Source organism: Xiphias gladius, chromosome 19, assembly GCF_016859285.1.
Source record: "Xiphias gladius isolate SHS-SW01 ecotype Sanya breed wild chromosome 19, ASM1685928v1, whole genome shotgun sequence".
Lineage (NCBI taxonomy): Eukaryota > Metazoa > Chordata > Actinopteri > Istiophoriformes > Xiphiidae > Xiphias > Xiphias gladius.
Window position 1 is genome coordinate 15,630,341 of NC_053418.1, and position 26,667 is coordinate 15,657,007.

Sequence of the window (26,667 nt, forward strand, 5' to 3'; positions counted from 1 at the left end):
ATAATTTATCTTATACAGAAGTATTACTTATTGAGAAAACTCAAACCCTTACTCGCAAAGTTTTTATACCAAAAAAAAAAAAAAGCCTGCTTTTAATGTGCATGCCATTTGAAGGCAGATCAAAATTATCAACCAAATAAATATGTAGACAAACAGTAGATAGATGTATGTTTTTACTTCAGCTACACAGTTATATATCGTGCTTTTGGTATGAAGCTTTGTGAAATAGGTTCTTAAAGTAAAATACAATATGATATGACAAAAAAATAACATTATACTAACAAAAGTAAGGTAAATATGAATGTAAATATAAAGAGAATGTTTTTTCTTCTCAAGTCCAACGAGTTTACTGGCGTCTCACTTTGCTTTATTTACAGCACCAAAGATTTTTCTCTAAATGACAGACTGATTCAGCCAAGGCTCTTAGCTGCTAAAAATATGTTGTGGCGTACAGCAGGACATACTGAGGAGATTCCTCTGTCTCTTATCAGGCATATGGTGTAATACATCTCTGTATTAAAAACACATGAATACTTGCTATTTTTGTCATTTCTATGTGGCAAACATGGGAAATTCAAATCCATTCTTTTTTATTTTTAAAATATTACCTTTTTCCTGTCTTTCTCCTCTTAAAAAAATCCATAAGAAAACTTTTCTTTCATGAAGTGATGCAACCTTAATAGCACAACAGTTTAATATTAGGCTGTTGGAATTGGTGGTACTGCAATCAATGATAAAACCCAGGTGCTGACCGCTTCACCAAATCAACAATCTTTGCCCACATCTCCTGGTATCAGTTGTTGGCCGTTTAATCACAAAATGAATCAGAAACTTGTTGATGTGACATTTGTAGACTTGTGCAAACACATTTGAGTGTTTGCTTTGCGGCCACATATCTTCCGTTGTGCTTTCTTTTTCTTTTGAATGTAGTACTTCATATTTCTAAGTATTTTGATTTAATGTTTCAACGGTGGATGATTTGCCTCACTTAAATATAGTATATTTCCCTCCGTTAAAAAGCCCTTCTAATTAGAACATTTTTGACACATTTTGCCTATGCGTGTGGAATAGCCAACCTCTCTCAATTTTTCTTCTTTCTAAGTTATATGTCACGGTGGAAACATTTCTCCTCTTTTGCCATCAAAATCCTTGATCAATGCCTAGTGGTGGGCCTTTTTCAGGTGGCATGTGCAGACCGGCTGACTGGAGCTGGTGCTGGGGCTGGAGCTCTGCTTCACCTCCTCCCTGTGCTTCGACTGCTCCTTGTGCTTGGGTTCCTCTCTCTGCTTTTCCACCTCCTCTGCCTCCCTGACCTTTCTGACCTCCTGGCGAGGTGACGACCTGACGTCTCTCCCTCTCTCTCCCACCAGAGCCTTGGAGGGCATGCGCAGGTTCTTCGGGGAGGCCATGCTCTGAGTCTGGACCCTCATGACGTGGTCGACGGCATACGGCCTGTCCTGGAGCTCGCTTGAATTCTTGCGTCCACCAGTTTTATCTGCCATATACTTCCTGGGTGGATGAGGAGGGGGCTTGTAGGCCTCCAACTTGCGCTTGTGACTCATGGCAGAGGCACAGCAGATGATGAAGACCATCACGATGAGAAGAGAGGTCACAACGATGATAATGAGCAAATTCTCCTGCAGGAAGTCCACAACTCGGCTCAGGACGAAGTCCTTCAGGCGGATCATGGTGGTGGTGATGGTGTTGGTGAGGGTGGGAGCTCCAGTTGCAGCGGTAATGTTAACAGGTGTTCGAGTGGAGAAAGAGGTTGGGAAAAGCAGCTCCAGCCCTGCTTCGTCACCACTGCCGTCCATGGATATGTTGTAGAACAGAGGAGTGGAGTGACACACACTACACCACAGTGAGAGCAGGGTCACACAGGTGACGTGAAAAACCAAAGGAGACTTCATCTTATCTTCTGAGTCCTGCAATAACAACAAAAGGCTGTTTTTAAATTTAGGACCGGAAAAAGGAATAACTTCAAACCTGATCTTGTAGGGATCCAGTAACACAGTGGCTTGATGCGGAAAGTTACATGAAAAAATTCTGTGCAGTAATTATGAAGATAAAATCCGGAGGTAATTAGCTTAGCTTAGCATAAAGACTGGAAACAGGGAAACAGCTAGCCTGGTTCTGTCCAAAGGTAACTAAATCTGCCTGCCAGCACCTCTAAAGCTCACTGATTAACACTTTGCGTCTTGTTTGTCTAATCCACACATGAAAAAAAAAGTAAACATAACAAGTCATGGTTATATGGGAAGGTACATGTTGTAACTATTTCTTGGCAACAACCTCAAAGTACAGACAAGACTCCAGCTTTAGAGGTGCTGACAGGTGGATTTTTGAACAATGGAAAGAGCCAGGCTAGATGTTTCCCCCTACTTCTAGTCTTTATGCTAAGCTAAGCTAATTGCCTCCTAGCTCGAGTTTCATACTAAAGGGACAGGCCTGAGAGTGGTATCATCTAACTCTCACCAAGAAAACAAACAAACATAATTCCCTAAATGTCCGACTAATTCTTTAAAACTGAGGCCAAGTCACGTACTGTAATTGAGTTTTAGCAGTTCAGCTGAAGAGGTTGTTCCTCTATTTTTTAATTTGAACAGTTTTTAAAGGCCAGGAGAGGTAAAGCTATCCTGTATTTCACGACTGTAATAAGCAAAGATTAGAGAAAAGTCAAAAGAAGGAAGCCTAATTTGTGTTGCAGATATGTTTTACTTATTTCCTATCTTTTTACTCATCTTGCAGCCCCTCAGATTTTTCTTGCAACCTGCTGAATCACTAAAATAACCAGTGTCAAGCAGTCTCTCCGTGCAGTAGACACATACTGATAAAACAACACAATGCTTTAAGGGCAGTTTCCATCTGAAATGTAAGTCAGTATCCATCTTGACTCAGGTTTTTCTAGGTTTTCTGCCGTTCTCCGTCTTGCACCAGATCTATTTTAGCAGCCAGCAGAGCAGTCACTACTTATTTGGGGTGGAGACAGTGAGTTTGGTGCTGGAGGCCTTATAATTTGTGAAGAAGAGGGAGGCCACCCATCCACCACACCAAAGCCAGGAGGAAGCTATATTCCAGAAGGAGCACAGAGGCGTGGGAGACCTGCGGCTCTGGCCTCTATATTTACACTGGGCAGCAGCTGCTGTACACCAGCCCACAGCAGCACAGACCCGATGAAGATATTTCTGCCTCCAAGGAAACCTGCATTTACATACAGTACAACCTAACAATCTTTCTCTCCGTCTCAACGTGAAGTCAAGCTTTAACAAAGAAAACTTTTAGCGCTGAGTTCATTCTGTCACCAATTGAAACCTGTTTAACTCTTAATACAGTGTGTAATTACACAGTGCTAAGCTGTAAAGATAAGCTTCTAATCAGCCTCATGCCATAGTGAACCTGCTGCTGCTCTGTGGTGTGGTCAAAACTACGCAGTGTACTCTGCTGGCCCAGATGGCAGGCTGGGTCGTCATCCTTGGATGTACAGCTATAGGACAGCACTGCCCCTTGAATCCCCATAATTAAAGCCATAATTACATTGCCTGTATTTTACAGGAGGGTCGACATTACCTTCGACTGAAGGCCATCCAGACACAGATATGCAATTAATCGCCCTTGAGTGAGGGTAAGTTTACAAAAAGCTTTTACCACACTGTATAATAGTATCATACAGTATGTGTGCCTGTTCAGTAAAGCTTACACTGAGTGACATATTCAAACACAAGGTTTTTATGGCTGCATCATTCCAATGGAAATGTCTTGGATGTATTGGCCATCATTTATAACGTTTACCCAAAATTCCGTCTGACATATGTGGTACTTTTAATAATATCGGGGTCTCAACTTAAAATAAAATGAAAGTTAGCAAGTTTTAACAATGCTTGGCCACACAACACATATTTACAAATACGGAGCCACTGGCAGAGATTCTTACATAAAACTTCATCACTTTCAATACTCTAAACTACAGATCATGGCACTGAGAGTTAAAAAAAAAAAAAGACCTGAGGATTAGTATAGATTAAAAGTCAGTCATGTCATTGATAATATAGATTAAGAAAGACATCTAAAGTTAGCGATGGAGGAATAAGTGGTCACATTTTTTACTTAAGTCAAAGGAGTAATACTGCAATGTAAAATATACAGTACATCAAGTAAAAGTTCAGCATTAAAAATCTTACACAAGTAAAAGTAGACATATTATCAGCCCAATGTACTAACGTATCAAAAGAAAAAGTACTTATTATGCAAAAAATTATATGGTTTGATTTGATTATTTTATTTTATTTTATTATTACAGTTCTGTAGGTGAGGAAAATTTTACCTACTTACATATTTTATTAACTGATCACATCATCTGCATGTCAAATCCTTATCTGCAAATTGACTCTTGCTATTAAATAAATGTAACTGTGTAAAAAGTACAATACTTCCAGCTAAAATATGGTGGAGTAGAAGTATAAAATCGAAGAAATTGGAATTACCAAGTGAAATATAAATTCCCCAAAACTGCACTGTACCCAAGTGCAGTAATTGAGTAAATGTAATTTGTTACCTACCATCGCTGGATGTTGGTAACAAAAAGAGGTAAAAATCTTTAAATATGAACCAAATGGATCATAAAATCTGACACTCAGCGCAACATATTGTCAGTTTGGATACACAGACTGCCCCGAAATGACTGAGATCTTACGCTATTCCTCCGTTCTTTCTTGCTAACATCCACTTTAAATTCGTGACAAATATTAGTAAATACTTACAGAATCTGTTATCCTTGGTTTATCAACTAGACAGCACAATGCAACGCAGTAGACAGATAGGAAAAAAGGGGGGAGACAGAGTAACGAGAGGGAAGTAAGAGTGAAAGAGAGCCCTCCCTGCTATGTTATACTGAGGGTTTTTTTTTTTACTGAGCTCTAAAAAGTCTTGTTACTGTAAATTGATGTCCAGCCCTCTATTTTCAGCATCTCCTCCCTCTTTCTCAACCACCCACCCTCGTCTTCATCCTCCTGCACTTATGGAACAGCCATCTGGGAGTGGACATTTTTATTTTACATTTACAGTGAATTATTATAGCGGAGAAGAGAACAGTCAGGCAGAGGAGACACTGTGCATGATGACATTTTATAGTACATGGATACATGAAAATCTTCTGTGTCTAGAAATGGTCTTTATTTCAAATAAAAGTGTAATGTACCAGAATATGTGTTGATTCATTCAAAGCTTGACTCATTAAAGTGACAGGCTCATCTCAACCTGAGCTTTCGGCTTTAAAACTAATTGCAAAAACAACCCGCGAAGACCCTGCAGATGGTACAGAGGTCCCATGTTTTAAGGAAATGGGTATTTCTGTACTTGGCGGGGCGAGTCCCAAGACTTCTGTGCCTCCCACTGAGTCCTCTCTAATTAACTCCATGTTGATTACAGCCTGTCTCTACAGGGCATAAAAAACCAGCGCAGCGAGAAAGCACCCCTTTCATCCCAAAACACATGTACAGGGCGATCATATAAACTTCATGGTCTTTTAGGAGCACTTATCTCTGGGTACGTCTGTAAATATGCAGGAGATCTATTTAAGGCTGCCCATGCCTCCTTTCTCATTTTATTCAGTTATTCTGACAGTTGGTGTGATAGGTTGATATCATAGCTGGTCAGCTGTCAAGAAGGTGACAATTTATAACACTAGATGACCTAAAAGTATGTCTTCAAAAGGTTTGAGGGAATTTGATCAATGTTTTCACACATTTTATTTGTAAAATGTTCTAGTTTTTCCAGGTTGTGGCGGCAATACTGAACTGTAGAGGGAGAGATTCTTCATACCGATGTGCTGTTTCTATGCTTCAAACATTGTTGTATCTGCCATTGCAGCACATCAAACAGCTTTGTGACTCACAATACTTCAGTGTTTCTAACTGATGCTGTGACAGAGACTTGTCATCGAATATCACAACCTATGGAGCACATACTGAAATAGTGCGTTAGGTTATTTTTGGTGGCTCAGACACAAATGCAATAAATCAACAAAGGCAAAACCATACCGTTCAAAGTATCATCTCTGTTCCCATTTATACTACGGGTCATGTTAATGTACTGAAAATACAGAAAACAATTCATTTCACTTCTATATAACTTTAGCTTCGATTTAGGCAACTATAATTTCCATTCATTATCTGTTTCTAGCCATCTATTTACACCTGATTCGTTGATTCAGCGCAGACTGTAGACAAATCTATCCACACAAGACTACTCATACCTTGCTTTTTAATGATCTGCCTTTGGAGGGTATTAATACGTAAACAGTTGGGGTTGGTCAATACAAGAAGATTAAAATATGTAAAACAAAAATACACATCTAGTTTTCGGGATACAGATTGTAATTTGACCATTATATTGATAAGGATGGCAATATTCAATATGGTTCTTATTGTCAGTAAATCCCATGAAAACACAAACCAAACATGAATTGATATTTTCTGTGAAGCAAAAACTGGATATATTGTATTCCTCTGTGCCATAGAGCTCCATAGTCGTCAAAAAAAATTTAAAAAAAAGTTTTTTTTAAATTTTTTAAAGACACAATGAACCTCACTGATGCACTGGCTGACATGTTCCTTCCACATGATGAAAATGGACACTGTACTTTATTTTGAATCAATCTCACATACAATGTTCTGCTGCCGTAAAATACTCAAGAGAATGTGTATTAATCCGCAGTTTAAAATAGTCCGCAAGTACCCAGTGTTGGGAGATTACTGAGCCCATTTAAAAAATTACACTTTAATGTAAATTTTGCGAACCCTTTTTAAAGATTTTTGTCTTCCGATGAACAACTGGGCCACAGACAGACTGACAAAGATTTGAAGAATCGAGAGACTGACTAACATGTTAGTGTGGGCCTTTTATGGGGTTTGTTGACAAGAAAAATATGGGATAAAGCCAGCCTTGTCCTTTACTGAGTTTTTTAGTAAAGACAACATATCCAAACACAGTCATGCCTGAATGCAAAAAATACACCAACAAATCAATACATTTGCAAATTCAAAACTGCACAATGAGCCCATTTTAAAAATTCTTTATTAATTTTTCTTATAATCAATGTTTGATACTTGAAGCAAGAATAATGAACAAAAATGCTGAGCAGACCTCCACATGAGGTTTTATCCTGGTTTGTTTTTGCCTGATTTTCTTCCTTGATATTCATATGACCTCCAATATAACAGAGGTTCTGTTGTTTCATGATGCATTATGGCAAGGTGCAGGGAACACAGACAAGGGGAAACATTAATAACCCACCTCCCTTACAAATACCCTCTTCAGCACAACCACAAAACAAAAATGAAATAAAAAAAAAATACAGAAAATATGGTCATGTTATTTACAAAGCTTTCACTCATTTTTCTAGACCTTAATTACAAACATACATCTATCTCTCAACTGCACATTTCTCCAACCTACAGTGTCCCTTTGGATCGCTATTCACTACTACTCCTCAAAACTTAGCTCTCGTGCCAACAGTGCTCTAAAGAATCCATAGAGTAGCAATCTGATATACAAGATAGGGCAGTATGTTTAGTGTCAGATCCACATCTCTGTAGCACTCTGTAGATTTCCTGTCACTAATATTCTAAGACTCACTGCTCAAATTGCATCTGAAAAAGCTGTGCGATCAGCCGACAGCTTCTTGGTTTGACATCATTTTTTTTTTTTTTTTTTTTTAAACGATGTTTAGAATACCCGTACCGAGGTGAAAAGTGTCAAAATGTCAGGTGCACAATGCTTCTGACAAACCCCGACCAGTAATGCTGCCTGGTGTATTGTGGGATGGGTTGGCAAGACTTCATGATGTCATCAAGGTGGCTGGCATACAGTACTTTAGCAACAGGGTCCTTCGAACATAGTGTTTGCACAAAGTGTAGCAACTCAAAGTGGTTTTAAATCCGGGCACCTATCAACTCTTCCATTTACTACACAAATCTACTCACACAACAGTCTCCTACAAACACTTCCATGGTCACCTCTATGGCACTTTCAGGTCTTTACAGTGGTAACAATTATTGAAGGCAAATAACAGACTCAACCATTACCCATCACAGCTTCCAACTGGGAAACAAATCTACAACATCAAGAAAATAGAGCTTTTATCATAGCAAAACAGCTCAGATTGGACAATTCAACTGTTCATTATTTTTGTAACAACTATACTGAATGGGGGCATCTGAGAAATAACCATTAAAAAAAACCAAGAAGTGGAAGTGCTAAGAGGGATATAAGCACAGCTGGAACAAGAAACAGGCTAAAATTAACAGTCAACTATTCAATTCATCCAGGTTAGAGGCAAGTCTCGAACGATCTACTGTGAGTCCATTTTGTAACACCCCCCCACCACCACCAGAGGAAACAAAGCAGGAACATCCATAGTGACAGGTACCAAAAAGGCCAAAGACATGAGGCACATATTCACACACAATCTAGGCCTTAGAGGTCGATCATGAAAAGTTTCTGTAGCAATCTCCAGTTTTATCACTAGATGGTTTTAAATAGTCAAGTCGATGTGTGATTACTTGGTGTCATTTCCTATCAATTCCTGTTTGGTTTGTATAGAAAATACAGATATGAAATGGCATATAATGCAAAGGAACAGTGACAAAAAATAATCTCACTACACTAGACTACACTTGTGTGTGTTGAGCTAACCTGTGAATACTCAACACCGAGGTTGGTATCTGAACCTCTCACAAAGACAAAGCCAGGAGTGACACACGTCTTTCTTCAAAGAGACTGAAAATCCACAAAGATGGTCTTTCCATGGGCAGCACAAAAAAGTCACATTTACAACCCACCAGTTTAGCTGAGTCACCACGGTAGTGTGTTCTCAGAAAGAGGAACATTATAGGAGTACCCCCCCCACACACACACACACCAAGAAGTGCCAATCAATCAAATTTGTGGAATGTATTTGTAATATCCTCCAAAAAGCACACAGTGCATGTTAATGAAGCAAGATAAAAAGGAATGCATGTTTACATGGACTATTCTGTCCACAGTCAGGATGATGGAAAGCAAAAGGTATGAAAAGAAACAGCAGAAAGCAGGCTTTGATTTGTGCAGCTTCAACACAGCAGCAAGAATTTGTCAGATATGATTTTTCAGAGTGCTTGGTGTAGACTGTGGCAGCTAAATGTTTATTAAATCAGAAATTCTCTCCTTAAAGAGTATTGGCCTGTCAAGCTTCCTTTCCTAACTATTCAAATCATTTTAATTTCATAGTAAATTATTGAGAAATTCTTCTCCTTGTATAACCAGTCTACCGCACTGAGCTTCCCTGCTGGCATTTTGATGATTCCCACAAGAGAGAGGAAGAAATACTGTTAAGGAGGTGTAAACAAAATTTCAATTTTGGCAACATTATAATTTTGGGGTGAGGTAACATGAAACACTGATACCTACTTAAAAAAATATTTGGGTATACAATAGTAAATGGGAACCACTGATATTGGAAATTTCTTGTTCTTTATTCTAAAACAAAAAGATTTATGTAAGACCTTTTTATACAAGTAGACAAAATTTAAAAAAAGAAAAGAAAAAAAAGACTGCCACAGAATAAAAGGAGTAGAGTCCTTTGTCACCAAAAAGCAAGAGTATTTTCTGCTAAATTTGCCACACGTCCTTCTTATTCCATCTGTGTTAAACTGAGGGTCGGGGGCTGGCTAAGAAAAAGTTCATCTGGAATGTTGCTAGGGATCGTTGCTGGCCAGGACTCAGACGAAACACTGTCGTTGAGATAGGCAGTGACCGGTCCCGCCCATCCCCCAGCCAATGGTACGTCCTGAATTGTAGCGGGTTGGGTAAAGGGTCTTTAAATGGCAATTTTGGACATTTGCTCTTCAAGGTTGATGATTCGCTTCTCCTGACTGCTGACCAGGTCCTTGAGGGATTTAATTTCTTTCAAGATCTCCTCCAGCTTGGCTTCAGATTTCTGTGAGAGACACAAGAGACAAGTGAGACTTTTTGGCATGTTTGTACACATTTCTATTACAGTGCTCCTGCAGTCACCCTGCTGTGACCACCTATGTCAAAAGCACTCCCTACAATCTTGAACTGCCAAGCGGCAGGGCCTGGTACTCTGAGGGTTAACATGTTATGCCAGCACTGGAGCCAAGCGGGCTGTGATTACAGAGCAGAACTGCAGAAAGACACATGGGGTGGGTCCCAGGCGAGTGGCTGTGTTGTGGGTGAGGTGCGGCAAGATGCCCAGCAGCAGGCGCCCGCAGCAGCAGCAGCAGTAGCCCCCTCAGTTTGTGGGTCAGAGAGTGGGTTGAACAACATCTACAAACCACCTCATGAAGACAGCCAGCAATCTGCGCAGCTTCTTCCACATGCACATACAATTTGTCTGCCTGACACTACGAGCTCCAGAGAGACAAGGAGATGAGGCAAGCAGTGAGGGGCATTAATGATGGAGGTGGGAGTCAGGACAGACTCTAATTGCTGATAATGTCTGAAACTAAACTGTTTAATGTCCATCATCCTTATCACCTAAGGGGTTTTTTGGTGGGGAGTCGTGAGGCAAAACTTGTTCTTAGAAAATTATTCATCTAAATAAATACTACAATGTAGATCATAAAGATAGCTGAAAACACGACATGTTCACTTAGACCTCCTGTTAGCATGCAGTCTAGAGGTGAAACAATTAATCAACAAAAAAATTAAACGGCAATGATTCGATCAATATTTTTGAAGTAATTTTTTGAAGCAATAACAAACATTTCCAGGTTCCAACTTCTCAATTGTAGGGATTTGCTGCTTTACTTTGTCTTATGTGATAGTAAAACCAATATCTTTGGTTCTGGACGCTGGGCCAGAGAAAACAAACTATATCAATATGTCACCTTGGGCTTTGGGAAAATTGTCCTGGGCTACATTTATCAGACACTCTGGAGAGCTTAGAAAAAGCAAATACTCACAATCGATGGAGTCGGGGAGGCAGACTTGTTGGCAGGGCTTGAGTTGTCTGTGTTCTTGGTCAGCTTGTTGTCCAAAATGTTCTTTTTGACCACTTTGAATTCACGGTTCTTGCCTGGGACGTAGCCGTTCTTGAGGGAGATGAGTATGGGGTCTCCATTCTTACCCTCAAACCACTCCTCAGCCTCCAGGGCAGGGTCTGGTCCAGCTGTGTCTGGGTACAAGTCATCCTGAAACAAGTCCGACTGAAGGAGAAGGAAAGAGTTACAAGCTGTGAGGAAAAGTCTATAATAAGCAAATTATAAGACAGAGCCTCACTACACTGCCTGTGATTCAAGAAGATGATTAGTGGTGTAGTAGCTGTGTACAAAATGGTCACTTGGGATGAGAACTCACCTTTCTAGGTACGGTCATCACAATAGGCTCACACTTCCTTTCATGCAGTTTATAGAACCTGGAAGCACACAAATTCAAACTAATTACCCACAAGCCAGTGTATTATTAAACAAAAATAAACAACTCTCCCCATTGAGATAAGTGATTATGTTCTGCCTCCTAGTGGTGAAGCTGGGAATTCCATATTAGATGTGGTTAACTAAAAATCTGAACTCAAAACAAATTCTGCTGTCAGAGATTGTGATAAGCCATCCATCTTAGCTTAGTTTACCTCGCAATTTCGCACTTATTTACATCAAGGCCCCTCTTGGGCATGTAGCCCATCCCTCTCTGGGGCTCCTTAGTGGCAAAGGTGTTGAGGAAGTGAACATATGGAGCCTCATCTGTGATTTCAAAGTAACGGATGCTGCTGTCACCCTGTCAATAAATAAAGTGTTTTATTTCTGCATTCAGTTTTGTGGAAATAAGACATCCAACTTTGTGCTGTTATATGAATGCATGATTTAATTATTGACTGCTTAGAGGGGAACTTACCTTCCCACAGAGGTAAACAACGTTGGTGTCTGGGTCATAGAACGGCAAGAGCACTCCGTTGCTGGTGTCCATCTCATTAACAGTCATGGGCTCCTCCATGTTTTGCTGGAGAAAAAAGCATGATGAAAAAGCAGAAATCAGAGTTCTTTTGAAGAGACTAAAAATAGAGAAATTTAAGACTTAGGAAAAGGTAATGGCCTTCAAAAAACAGTGGTTGTGAATATGATGTTAATTTTAACGTATGTACGTAAATTAAAGACTTGCGCTATGAACAATCTAAAGACTGAGGCAGCTGCAGAGAACCCATAATCAATTAACAGATGTAGTGCATTCAGTATTCATGAAGCAGTTTACCATGTTCCAGAGAGCTAGCTGTCTCTCACTCATACGACTGAAACCTGTAGTGAGGACGTTGCCATCAGCCAGGAAAATGGCCCTCATGGGTCGAGCGCCCTCATGGGCCTTTTCCTTCTCCTGTGAAATATCGTGTATAGGTCAAAAGTGCCAAAAGTCATAGGTTCCTGAGCAGTTTATTATGTCCACTTTTACTGTAGTTTTGTTTCTTATTGCTTATGTTACATTCCTGGCCAATTTGTATTTTATTGTAATTCCTGTGTTAATTTCTTTAGACATGACTATTCTTGTTTTGTTGTCCTCTTGAAAATCACAGTGTAGACTATACTTTTCGATAGGGCGCTGAACCCAAGCGTTCCAGCTGAAGCTGCTTCCCTACTTGCAACCCCATTTCACCGCACCTAGATATGTATTTATCTCTCACATAATACAGATACAAACAAACATAAAAGAGAAAATGTTATGACAAAGAAAATCTTTGAAAACTGCCTACAGCAACAATTGTCTCCTTGCGGGGGTCGATGACACGGATGGACTTGTCCTTGCAGGCGGTGCAGATGAGGCTACCGTTGCGGTTCCAACACACGTTGTAAATTACATCAGGATGCATGTCCTCCAGGGTGATCATGGCCTCACCTGTACCCACATTCCAGATGATAACCTGGTTGTCACAACCTGGCAACAGAGTGAAGCAAAGGTGAGTAGTGCATCAAAGTCATACACAGTATTTTGTCTTTGACACCATGATGATGATGTTATAGCTTGAAGATTAGTTTTCAAACTGAATTTTAACTCTGAGGACAGCTAGTTTTCAGCAGCATTTTTTATTCACAGGTTCAAGGACACAGAAAGAGTTCTTGCCTGCACTAAGAAGGACATTGCGTGCTGTCGGATGCCATGTGATGATGCCAACACGCTTGGAATGGCCCTCCAATACAACCACTGGCTCAGACATGGAAGTGACGAGGCCATTCTCAGGAATCTGCCACACCTGTGGAGAACGTCAACAGGAAAGAAGTCAGGAACAAATAACAGACAGAAATGAAGGAGCCTTTCATTTTCACCCTTGTGTTTAACAAAGTTTCATTGTCAAGCCCGACATATCAACTCTTAGTGCACAACAGACATCAATAAACTGTTATGACTGAAATAAACCTGCAGGGGGCAGCAGCATCTAAGAATTCAGTGACCAACAACAGGATTCAGTGACAGATGGGACATAGTCAAATTTAAAAGAACACCGTAAGGATTGTTATTATCGGAACAACTGATACAGTACTGGTCCTTCTCACAATAATATAACAAGTATGCTGGCTGCAGATAACTGACAACCCGAAACTTTTGATAATGAATGAGTTAACTTGGAGGTCTCCTTCTGACACGTGTAGGGGTTATGTGGAAAGGTCTGATCATAAGGCTAGCAGATAAGACCGAAAATATATATCACTGCACTGTTACAGCATGTGACATAATTATAAACCTGACAATATGTATAATTTTCCCTCATGATTTCATTAAAAAGTTATTTAAATGCAGTATAATACTTTGGGGTGGTAATTACTGATTGCTTGAAGTTTAAGTGATTATCTATCTCACCAAAAAGCTGACACTGTGCTAACTTTGCTTAAGAGAATTCTGAAAAATCCTTCATATTTGCAAAAATGCCATCTTTTTTGGTGGGAAAAAAAATAATAAAATTGTTGCTTATATTACTGTGTCCGGCATCAACTCTCACCTTGCACATATTACTGATAAACAGTTTTGGCTCAACCCATCACAATTCTTAAAAAACAACCCATTTTCCAAACTATGCCATACTAATAATGCCAATACTATTATAATTGGTACCTTTGTAGGATATGTCTTCATTTAATCAACCACTTTTTCTTAGCATGCTACTATGTTTTCATGTACAGGTAAAAAGGAAAGTGTTTGTTAGAATGTTTTAAATGGCCTATCAGTGATGTAATGTCACAATTAAAATCCATTTTTTATTGTAAAAATAAATTAAAAAAAAAAAAAAAAAAAAAATGGTATAGCTATGTACACATCGGGGTGCATAACTCTACCAGTCTGTGTCTAGGCTGTGAACTTTCCCTTAGAGATCAAATGTTATTAAGAGCAGAACCATTCATAGTTCGTGCATCCTTTACATGACTTCTACTTCTGTAAACATGAAACAAATATAGCATTGATTCAGGGTGAGTTTAACAGGAAGTCAGGACTTTCAGGTGAGGAAGTGGTAGCCACCTAAACAGGCAGCACAGTAATCTCAGCCATTACGGGCCAAATAAGGACATATGGAGGAAAGTACAACTACAGGCTCAAAAAGAGTCAGTGACCTCAGCTCAATAAACAGCTAAATCATTCCCCAGCTCTGATTCCTACAACACATATTTGAACCTAATCTAATCCAGAGGGTGAGGTCTGCACCCATCCCTGAGTTACAGCAGTCCAGCCTTTCGCAATAAAAGCATGTAGTCTCTTGTCACTTATTAGTCCAAGAATGCGTGATGCCGTTTTCCCTCAATTAAGAGATCTGAGTTCAGGTGTACAGGCAAACCTTACCATCACTGTGCAGTCCTCAGAGCCGCTGGCAATGACCTGATCATTGTGGGGGCACCACTCAATGTCTAACACCGGGCCTGTGTGACCACACACTGTGGGGTAGGATTTGTCAATGCGTCCCGTCTGTAAGACAAAGATAAACAACACAGAGTAATGAGATTAGTCTTAGTCTGGTCCTCCTTAGAGAACACCGTTCATGCTGGATGACTGAGCATGTTTTGAAACAGTAAGATTACAGTAAAAACCATAAATCCCACCTGCAAAATGAAGCTCAAACACACAATCAAATTACATCTAAGAAAAGGCGCTTAAACTGATTTATGCTACAGGGAAAATTAACTTACATGTCGCAGACTGAGAGGCACTACTACATTTTGAACGTTAGCAAGGATCATAAAGGAGGCAGACTCAGATATAGTATAATGAAGGTGAGTTTTTTGGGTATGTGTGTGTGTGTTTGGGGGGGGGGGATGATTAACATACACACAATGCATGTTTGCCAATATTTACCCACAGCTGGGGTGTTTGTTTATTGTTCGAATAAGATCAACTGTGTGGAGTCAAACATCTTCCGCTTAGAGGGGAAATCCCAGTCCTACAAAACTCCGACAGATGCTGAAGCCTAGCATGCATTCTGAAATTAAATTTTAAATTCCAAATTTCTTTTTACACGGCTCACTGATAAATGACGGGCACAGATAAAAACGAACCTTACTGTCGAAAGCCAGAGAATCATTACCCTTGGTTTGTCACGGCATCACTCAGCCAAAAAAGAGGCTTGGGTTTTATTGGTGCTACACAGAAGCAAAGTGAGATTACATTTAGCTCCTATTGGACCACCCACAGTAATTAAAGAAAGTTATCAGCGACAACGTCATTATACAGTAGACACATGCCAACAGATGATTAGTTTGCAAAACCAATGCTAACCCTGAATCAAACACTAAAACTGTGCCCTTTACATAACCTATTTATACAACTTAGACAAGGTTACAAATTAATTTCTAATGCACACAAACACATATGCATACACACAGAGGACCTCCAGTTTAACTGTGCATCCTCCTGTATCCTCCTAAAACAAGCCTGTAGCTTAATTCGACCTGTGAACTCTATCAGCCAGGAAATACAGGTGCTCTCTCTAGATGGTGAGGTGACTTAGCAAAACCCATGCTGTCATGGAGGGGGTGTCTGAGACACACCCTAGTCCAAGTACCACTGCAGGGCCCAAGAAATGATGTCACTTTGTGTGGAAAGACTTGTGCTGCTGCAGCCCTATTTACAGTATGATGGCTTCCCTAATGCAAAAAAAAAAAAAAAAAAGAAAAAAAGAAAAAAAAGAAAATAATCACTCACTGCCCACAGCTATTCTTTCATTATACTGGGAATAGCATCAATAATTGCTCGAGAACTACTAACTCTAAGAACTGCATATTCAGCAATGAGTAAGAGGTACAACCAAAACTAAAATAAACCCTAATGAAAACATAACTTGAAGCAGTCACTAATTTTAATCCAAACAATTTATGTAAGCTCCTGTACTATGCTCAAAGGCATTTACAATTACCGTATACTCCAAAAACATCTGGAGTTCACACAAGCAAAATGGCATTTTCTGACCAATAAGAAGCACTGCATTTGACATCAGTTAGTACAGTGTGTTCAGACTAGCCAGGAGAGTTTTAAATTTTTACCCAGCTTTTTTCCAACCACCCACAACAGGCTGTTACCGGCAACTTCGGTTATGTAATGGTTTGTGTTTCTTTAGTGGCCCCGGTGACCCATTTTTTTCTGTCTACTTCTTGTTTAAAAAAAAAAGGTAATTCTGAATCATGTCTTCTCCTACTGCAACTTACAGAACCTCCACCTGGTGTGGACTTCAAACAATCCTGACGTCAGAGATCTTGAGTATACTAGTATTTACTTGCAGCGTTGTATTCAACAGCAGTTTAACGACAAGACAAACCGAATTGCTTCTTTAAAAACAGATGTGCGGTGAACTAAGAAGAACTGCATGTTACTTTAGGCAGTGAGTGCTGGCTACAAAATGAAGGGCTGCTGATGTGAGTAAAGTGACTACAGTGGCTGTACATCCATACAAATCACAGTAGGTGACACTGAGCTACATGCAAGTATTAGACCTGTAACCATGCAGTCACCTGACTGACACAGAGTTGGGCTGTGACACATACTCCAGCTCCAAGTTTAGTGATCAAAGTCCAGTGTATGTGAGAATGAACTCCGTGTGTGTATGTGTATTATGTGAAAATCACAAGATCTTGTCTAAACCTCACCCTGACTGCTGAACACACCCTGAAATCCACCCTGAAGCAGAGTGTAAAGAACGCAGACTTTGACACTGCTGTCAATAAGGATCTATGAACCACCATCAGGTATTAGATAACATTACCACTGAATGAGACTGGTGACCTCTCCTATGCAGCTGAGTCTATTCTTAAAATCCCAATTTCATTTAGTAAATCACAGCCTACAAATAATTTGCATTACCAGGCAGAGATGACATCTGTGCATAATAATTTCATCTTCTTTTCCATGGTGTCAATTATTTTGGAGCCAACTCCAATTAAACATTCAGTAAACAGTAAATAAGTTAGACCTAGCAGACTTCATTAGGTTGGGTAAGTTCAAAGTTGTTCACAGGTAGTCTGTCCCACCCTCTGCCAAAAATAATTAATCCTGGAAGGCTACTGATGTAGCGCTTTTCTACTTATTAAAGTAACACCAGCGATTGTCCAACCGGTAAGAATATGTTCGGACGAGAGCATATTGAAGAGCCGAATGTCCAGGCGACCAAGAGACTACATTCCTACAAACAATTTTCACAAGATTAATAGATCCAAGGCATTATGAATCATGTACAGTCAAGTTCAACATTTTGCACATCCACAAAAAACACACAAGCATCACTCAGTAATACCATTGTTAAATCAGTTCTGTCATGTAAAGCAATTACTCAACATCAACTGGTGCTGTGCTTTTTTATCTTTTCTGATACCAAGTACTTTAGGAGCAGAACGTGTCTGTGTACTATTATGGTACATTATCCATAGGGGTGGATGTAATACTATGCATTAACACTTGATGAAACACTGATTTTATGTCCACATGGCTGCTTTTATGCTTTAAACTGACATCCACAACTGTGCTGAAGAATTGCAGATGTTATAGTTTATGTATAAGACAAAAAGTTTATGTATAAGACAGTGCTGTGAACATTTTGGCTTCATTATCAAGGAAGAGTTTAGACTTTTCTTGAATGTAATTAGAAGTGTGTAAAAAAATATATATATATCTGATAAGCATATACTCATATTTTATGTCTGTACTTGCAGAAGCCTGATTGTCAGAGCCCACAAACATTAAGACCACCTACAGGAACAAAGAGCAGTTGGAACTCAACATTCAGAGACTAACACTTCTCAGCACATCTCACACGTTAACTCCAGACATGATACAAAGACTCCAACATGACATATTACATTAGCTTCAGTATTTCACAATTTTCCAATCAATACTTTTTAATCACCAAAATAAGCTGAAAAAAAGAAGAGCTCTATACTTTAAGAATAAATCGTAGCTGCTACGATTGACTTGTAGCAATGTACCACGAAAACCCGGTAACACATGTGAGTTAAGCTGTGGAGCTCAACCTCCTGATCAACCCGGGCATGGCTGAGGAGACGACAGTTCGACCAGAGAGACACGTTCTTTACATTCCACACCTCGGCCCCGGGGAGCTCTGGTGTGTGTATGACTAATGAGAGCAAGAGGGCCGCTAGGGTGTCAAATATAGCACCCTTTGAGGTGTTAATGGTGTTTGTGTCTGATATACATAATTAGGAATTCCAGGGTCTGAAGAGCAAACACAAGTGGTTCTTGTCTCAAGCCTGTATAAAAGGTCTGATAACATGATACACAAGGCAGGAATGCTGTTTGTATGGAGTGAGATCACTGTAATTGCTAGCACTGTCAATTAACAGTTTAACTGAAAACAACAACCAAATATGCACACAAGGTAGCTCATAACACATGCTCACTGCAGTGGGATTACCTGTGTACATCAGTGCAGATAGGTTTACCTGTGGCAACTTGTTGCATTCACCCCTTCCTTGTGGTGGAAAAGCAGAGCTTCAGGCTAATTTTCAAGTCTGTAATTGTCTTAAAATTTGACTTATTGAGTAAGACATCTACCAGAATGTCATGTACAGACCACAACCTTATTAGATGTCACTCAGGAGTGGCTGATACGGAGTAATAAATCTGACAGTAATTTATCACAAAGGAATGAACAGTTGAGCCAGTTAAGACTAAAATCTCAGTAACAGTAAACAGAATTTCTAAGTAAATTTATGTACCCGCTTACTCAGACTAAAGAAATTTGTGAAATGAGAAAGAAAGAGACAGCACAAGAGAGGTGTCAAACCAAACTAAAACTAAAACTTAATTTGATATTTATTATAGGCAATGCAGTTCAATGTAATTCAGTGGTTTTAGCAGTGATATAAAAGGAAAAGTTGCAGACTCAAACTCTGAAAATGATGACCAGGGATTAACTTGTAAAAGGAGTCAATATGCAATCAAATGTGGTTTATATTAAGTGCGAGATAAAACTGACAAAAAGCAACCTTATGTTGTATGAAAACTATGATTATAAAAGAGCTACCTACAGGGGCAGCTGTGGCTCAGGAGGTACAGCGGGTTGTCCACTAACCAGAATGTTGGACATATGTCAACATATATATGATTCTTCCTAAAGTTTTTTCAAACCCAGGTGTCAATTCTTGTCAAATTATTTGACTAACAAGACTAGGTCAAAACCTAGTATATGGCTGTGCCAAATTGAGGACATAGTTGAAAACTGTTGTGGAACCACCGTTAATAACTACTTTCAATGGAAAGTAGCTAAAAACCTGCTGGAAAAAGAAAATGTTTGCACCAATTCATTTTGAAAGAGCAACGACCAATGGGGACACCAACACTTGGCCGGCTGACCAATGGTGTAACTTCACTCACTCACTCAGTAAATCAGCAACGTTTATGCCTATAGGGCTGGCCCAACTGTTGTGGTCAAGCCAAAAAAAACAAACAAAAACAAAATAGTAGTTTAAAAGGAAAACAACCATTATATTCAGCAGATTTACCCTGCAATAAATTTTTACTTTGCGCTTTGATTAACCCATTGCAGAAGATTCCTCCAGTTTTGTAATCAGATATAAGGTTTTCAAATTATATCAAGACCACCTCAGCAGTCAGATAGGTGAACAGTTATGTAGGACTGTCGGTAATATCACACTTTCTGACACCACTAAAAAAAATAACAGACTAAACCAGCCAAGCAAGAAAATCATCTCTAAGGCAACAAGCCTACAGGTACAGGAAACATGCTTAGCAAGACAAGCAATGTAGAAGCAAGCATCATTTTATCAAGAATGGGGGGGGGGGGACGACACCCACACCAACAGTAAGGGGCTGAACTCAGCAGCTGAATACCTAACGTGTCCAGAACTACACTACAGACATTTGAATCCTTCAAGAGGAATGTCTGACGCGTAGAAAATACCCAGTTGCATAGCAACAAGTAAGACTGCAGAAAATGAGAGTGAATCACACAGCCATAGATACAAAGCACAACACTGAAACAAAAAAAGGGGATGAACAACATTCCCTCAAGGCAAGAGAGGACATTCTTTTCATTCACATAAGAGGCCTCCACACTTCACTGCCTTGCAGCTCAACATGTGATTCACACATGCACACCACTAAAGGGTCTTCCATGCCTGCTATCCAGTGCTGCTCAGAGCTCCATGGAAATTTCCACTTTTACAAGTCTCTGCGTTTGTATGCGTGAGACAAACAGCTGAGCCAGTAGCAGCAGCAGTACCATCACACCCGGAACTTTTTCATAAGATTTACAACCTCTGAATGATAGGGCAGGAACAATACACTACAGACTGAGTGGAAACCTGAGCTATATATAACTGAAGAGATTAAGTAGCCATACCTATACAGAGATATACTGTAGATACACTGTAGTAAAGTAAATTTCTTGTAGATGGCTAGTGAAACTATTTTGGTCATAAGATTAATTCCAAATAGCATCGAAGTCCACCAAACATTTGAGACCGGTTGCTGTGTTGTCAGTTAGGAAGTATTTGGGGCAGCTGAAACTTTGAACCACATCTGTTATCAGTACCCACAGGTAACTGTACAAAAATCGGTTTCCTAATTGTCAAAAGGCATGATTAGTTAGTTGGTGGTCACTGATGAGAAACGCAGAATAATGTATTTCCAGTATGCAGAGGGTCATAGCAATTAGGTTCAAGAAAGTACTTTTATGCACTATCAAAGGAAGTCTAAAAAGAATCAGGAGGGTCATTGACATCTGTCATCTCTTTGATGAGACTGCTCTGAATAGATATTGTAATCCCTGTGAAGGATGGCCTCTGATCATAGTGTCTCCACATCTTCCTACTGTCTCCCCTGTGCATGCTGTGATACAGTCCAGCACCTGTGGCGTGAAAAAATGATCAACTGGAGAAACAGACAGCGTCTGAAAGAAGAGATATTTTTAGAAAGAACTTGGAACATATCAAAAGGCAGCCCACCCGAAAAGATTATTTTGCGATTTTGTTTGCCAGAACAGTGATTTGTGTGCAAACATAGTCTGTTTGTTAATTAATTTCTCTTTTGCAGTCAACATTTAATGCATCAAATGGCTGAAAATAGAATTGTACAAATCAAAAAGTATCTTTGTTCTTAGGTTCACAGCTGGAAAAAAGTGCCTTTTTTAACAAAGCTATCAGGGCTCACAGCTCTATCTTAAGAGTTCATAAATATTATTTAATAATCTAACTGTCATACTGATTATTAAATTAAAATAATTATTCAAATATGACACTTGGATACAGTGAATGACTGTGACAGAGACAACATCTGACTTCAACCTAGTTCTCTCATCTTGGCCGCTCTTCATATTTCGGCCTATCCCAGAATTCACATGTGTACTGACACTGCATGAAGCAGCCAATAGCAAGGCAGGGAGGAAATGGTCTTGGAAGGCTGTCAGACAGGGAGCAGTGAATGACCATATATGGTAAAATCTGCAGTCAGCAGGACTAAGCGGCAGAAGCGGCAAAGGCAGAGGCGACTGAGCAGTATAGAGGTCTTGGAACACAAACTGACCAAAGTATGGGGAAAGACCCTAGAAATCATGCACACGCAGAGTATTTTTGTGTAAAGACACAGAGTGCTGCTCAGTTAGCCACCAAACTGGTGTATCAGAGACAGAACAGAAATAATGTGTCACTGTGCACACACCCAGGGATTACTAACAGCAAAGGTTGAGCACTGGATGAATGGTGCATTGAGGGATTGAACCCAAATCAAACACACACTCCACATCTGATCGTCCTTTCTGCACAGAGGCAGTGTTTGAAGCACTAATGTGGAACATGCCTTCTACATTAGGCAATACACTATGTGGTGTTAAGGCTGGAGTCTAGGTCACACTTACAAAGGAATAGCCAAAAGAGGAAATTAAAGATGCTAACAAAGGACAAAATGACTAACACACATGGAAAATAAAGATGTTGATGGCTGAAACGGGATAGAAAGCAAGGAACTTAACAATGGCATGCTTTGATAGATCAAATTAGGAATTTATAATTAAGGGATATAAATAAAAACAACTAATGGTTTACTGAGGCTTCCCATCTCTTCTGTTGAGCAGACAAAGAGGAATTATAAGGATTTTTTTACTGAACACTTGCTAGCTGCTGCATTCACTCCCACAACTTCCTTCATATGGAAATCAGGGAATAAATTAGCAGGCATCCAGCTAAGAAAGAGAAAGGGCGAGATTGAAAGCATGAGGGAAGGGAATGACATGTGTTGAGCTGGACATCTGATGCCCTCTCTATAAATCCCTGTGTTCTGACAGGAGGAAGCAACAATACTCATGGCTGTGCTGAGTCACGGCGGCCTGCCACACTAACCTCACCCTAGTGAGTCACACAAAGAGCCAGCTCCATCGGTTGACTGCTCAAAAATGAGGCTCAGACCTCAGGTCAGGTCACAGATCCAAAACATCAACCTCTGAACTCCAGAAGATGCTTTTCCATCCATTTCCAGACACATATAGTTATGACAAAGTTGATTTTCCTGAATATAAGTAAAGGAAGCACAATGCTTTTTGACTCATAATTGCAATCATTCATTCTCCTACCGTTACTGCATGACTACAACAAAGATAGTACACAGTTGCATATGGTTTAATTGTGAAGGGGGAAGGAGGATCATCACACTTCTGCCTCCCCCCAGTCGAAGTGTGGAAATGACAAAGGGCCGTGCAGGGAGTAAGCGTAGGACAAAGGCCCTGTGAGCAGCTGGCTGCCCACAGAAACCGGGAGCAACACAGCATAGGCAGATGGGTTAGCCGTACAGATGCACCCTCACATTAGAGACGGGAAGGGGTTGGAGGGTGGGGGTGTTTAGGGGATGTGTGTCATTGCAACAAAATGAAATGAGACCCAAGTGATACAACTTGTAACTGTGCTTCAATCAAGCAGAAAGTTTTTTTTTTCTTCTCCCACAAGGCAGAGCTGAGTCTGTTAAAAGCTCATGAAGTAAAACAGATACTTTGTACAGCCGCCACAAGATCACAAGGAAAAGCATGCTGATTCAGTTACAAATTAGTTTAAATCAATTTCTAATTAAGCGGCAACATCATAATCTTTTTTATTCCGTTTATTAAAAATGATCTCAGGTGCTGAGACCAGCTCTGTAATACAGATCCACTGCAGTGCAGTGTAGTCATTCCGTTTGCAAGAACAGACTCGCCCCACTTTTGAGACCTGCATTGCCAGCTGAGGCTATACTGAGATTTCCATATGGACCTGCTTTGTTAGAAAAAAAATCATTTGAGAATAGCATGGTGATAAATTCCAAAAATAGATGTTAAAAGAAAAAAAAAAAAAAAAAAAATCACAAACAAGTTAAAAAAGGATTGCCCATTAATTTAAGTTCTGAAATTAATATTGTTCATATGTCCCAGTAGCTGACTTGCTTCTTTATGCTAAGCTATAACACTGGTTTGGTGGCAAAACATACTGGTCACACTGTCCGAAGTCATAACATACATATACAGCACACTAGAATTCTTAAATAACATGGTATTTTCCTTTCAGCTCCAGCTTCCTACTGCATGGCCTGAAGAAATGAGGAAAACACTATATCTGAAGGATTAGTCTGTATCACGCCTGCCAGCTTGAATGTGGGAAGATCTAAAAATCTAGAGAGCTTTTTTAAATCTCTTACTTGAGGAAATTGCCCGAGGTTTGCACATAAAGACCTCAGTCTCCCACCACTTTTTAATTCAGTCGTGAAAGTGGACTTTGTTCAGCAGACACACCATTACTGTACTGGGACATGGCATGCAGAGGGCAGCTCAATCAAACACAGACACAGAGAGGAGGGCAGGAGGAGTGTTAAACTAGTCGAGCTTGCAGCCCACCTCCAGTACAAGCTCTGTATTGAATGAGGTGCTGAGAGGTGTAAGCTGTGTGATGACAGGTCTAAGGATCGGTCCCCTATGCCAGAGCCTTCTCAGATGACATGGCTGTGTACTGGTTTACACTAATTACAGGCCCAGGTTAGAACTGTCAACAGTATTGGAGTACTTATGTCACTTACTCAGTGCCAGAACCTGCCACTTGGCCATTGCTTGGAGCTGTCAAACAGAAACAGCAGCCAGCAATACACCACGATCAACCATAACCGCACCCAAGGGCTCTCTGGGGGATATGCCGGACCCCCCTGTTGGATTCAGTCTCACCTCTATTGCACCTTAATTAGACCAATTATGACAGCAGGGTTAAAACAAAAGAAAGGATGTAAACACCCAGCTAACTTGTTTATAGCCAAACACTCTTCAAATGCCGTCTTGCCCAACCAAAGAGTAATTCTAGTTGAAGTGGAGGGTTTCCTTATATGGAGGCTAGAATCAGGAGACTGTTCACTCCAGGGCTTTGCAGTAGTTTCTGTTGTATACATGAGGGTGTGTGAAACAGCCTGCTGGTAAACATGAATTCCAAAGTACACTGACATGTAGAAGCAGCAGTCCTGCTTGTAAGAGATACAGTCTTCAATGCAAATGATGATTTGGTACACAAAACATCGGAAATAGGCTGGTTACTCTCTCTCCCCCAAAAAAGAGCAATCGGGATCTTTCGTTCGATACTCTCTACCTTTTATGTGCCTTACGTTTATATTCATGTCCATTCATATATGATCCCTAAGATAGTGTGGTTTTCCTTCTCTTTATGTCATCAATGACATGTAGAAAATATAAAGATTTCCCCCCACCCCATCTATAAATATTCTGATGTAAAGTGATCCCCTAAAATCATCTGTGACAAAAACATAACATGCATAACAGCACTGAAAAAGGCACACAATGCCTTTAAAGGTTAAAATTATACCATTCAATGCACCATTTTTCTCGGATTGAAGACAAAGCATGCTACCCTTACGGTCAGTTTTCTATTCTTTTTTTATGTACGTGAAGAATGTAATCTCAAAATCTAGTCATTAAATATAGATGATCAATAATAACTGTCTGTTCTATCCAAAACCACAAGTTTCAGACAGAAAAGACTCCTCACTGAGAATTTCATCATTCTAGGGCTGTACCAGTAGTGGTTTTAAATATGCAATCTGCCCTGCTACTGGTCATTAAAATTAAAAAGGGCCTTAACATGCACTTTAAATATCATAGAAGTCTGCTGTTCACCTTTTTACCCAGCTGGTGACCGAAAAAAAGTGTTATGAAAGAACATAATGTGCACCAAAGTAAACCACACAAAGTAGCTTACTCCACCACAGAACAAGTGATTAAGAACTACCTAAAAACACTGATTAACCGATGCACTGTTAAGTATTCAGTGTGCACTACTGAAATAACAAAGAACCATTAAATGCAAACATGCTTACACATCCATTTTATCGCCATCTGGTTGTTTTCTGAGGCCAGCTCTGACTGATGTGCTCTTTACACAATACAGGGTTTATTCACTTTGGCATTAATTACTATATGATACACCATAAACCTACCTTGTGTAAAGGGAGAACAAGGAAAGCTCCGCCACCACTGGCCTCAATGATTATGGCAACAAATTTGGGATTGACTGCACAGAAAGCGCTGTCCCATGTGACCCTTGAAACCCGGATATCATCGTAGCATTGGTCATTCTTTACCGCCTGGCCAAAGACGTGACGGAATTTGCTCTGCCGTACAACTCGTCTCATATCTGTGGAAAGAGCCGACATTAGGATTAAAATCACCAACAGTCACAAGATAACAGGTATACAGGATAGAAGCCTGCAAAATGAACCAACACATGTACAAACGTTTTGAGCTACTTGAAAGACTTGAGAACACTAAACATCGCATCCACACACAACAGAGAAGCTGTTGGAACAAATTATGATCGTGTGGGAGCTTTTTTCCATAACACATTCCCTTTGCAGATGTGTGACTCTAAGGTTGTTTTGTAACAAACCACTATTATTTGCTACTTCATGTGTCTCCCTGGGAATTCTGGGCATCGTGGTGGGGACAATTTCAATGGAGAGTTTTACAAACACATGTTGTAGCCTGTGAATATAAATGAACATTTATTTACTATTTCGGAAGTGAGAGATGATGATGCTACAGTGGACTATGAGGGCACAGCTTCATGGTTTCTTTAAGAAAACACCTGCTACTTTCTACTACAAACCTTTCCATATTTTGTTTCACATTCTACATTTTGATTCACAAAACTCAACTCCACGCAG

At 39.9% G+C, this 26,667-nt stretch overlaps 2 protein-coding genes across 2 annotated transcripts in view; both read right to left on the reverse strand.

Moving 5' to 3' along the window:
• Positions 1 to 1,160: 1,160 nt before the first annotated feature.
• On the reverse strand, positions 1,161 to 3,516 carry tmem119a (transmembrane protein 119a). The gene is made up of 4 exons (XM_040154694.1): positions 3,397 to 3,516; positions 1,500 to 1,925; positions 1,258 to 1,457; positions 1,161 to 1,227 (listed from the first exon to the last, which is right to left on the reverse strand). The coding sequence occupies exons 1-4, from the start codon at positions 3,514 to 3,516 to the stop codon at positions 1,161 to 1,163; spliced, it is 813 nt and encodes a 270-aa protein (XP_040010628.1).
• Positions 3,517 to 7,692: 4,176 nt separating this feature from the next.
• Positions 7,693 to 26,667, reverse strand: part of coro1ca (coronin, actin binding protein, 1Ca) — a 30,565-nt gene continuing 11,590 nt past the window's right edge. The window contains exons 2-11 of the mRNA XM_040155191.1: positions 25,942 to 26,138; positions 14,812 to 14,934; positions 13,105 to 13,234; positions 12,737 to 12,918; positions 12,244 to 12,363; positions 11,890 to 11,994; positions 11,627 to 11,772; positions 11,356 to 11,413; positions 10,962 to 11,204; positions 7,693 to 9,973 (exon numbers count right to left, since the gene is read on the reverse strand). Coding sequence (XP_040011125.1) covers positions 9,854 to 9,973; positions 10,962 to 11,204; positions 11,356 to 11,413; positions 11,627 to 11,772; positions 11,890 to 11,994; positions 12,244 to 12,363; positions 12,737 to 12,918; positions 13,105 to 13,234; positions 14,812 to 14,934; positions 25,942 to 26,136 — 1,422 coding nt within the window. The 5' untranslated portion in view covers positions 26,137 to 26,138 and the 3' untranslated portion in view covers positions 7,693 to 9,853. The remainder of the gene's footprint in view (positions 9,974 to 10,961; positions 11,205 to 11,355; positions 11,414 to 11,626; positions 11,773 to 11,889; positions 11,995 to 12,243; positions 12,364 to 12,736; positions 12,919 to 13,104; positions 13,235 to 14,811; positions 14,935 to 25,941; positions 26,139 to 26,667) is intronic.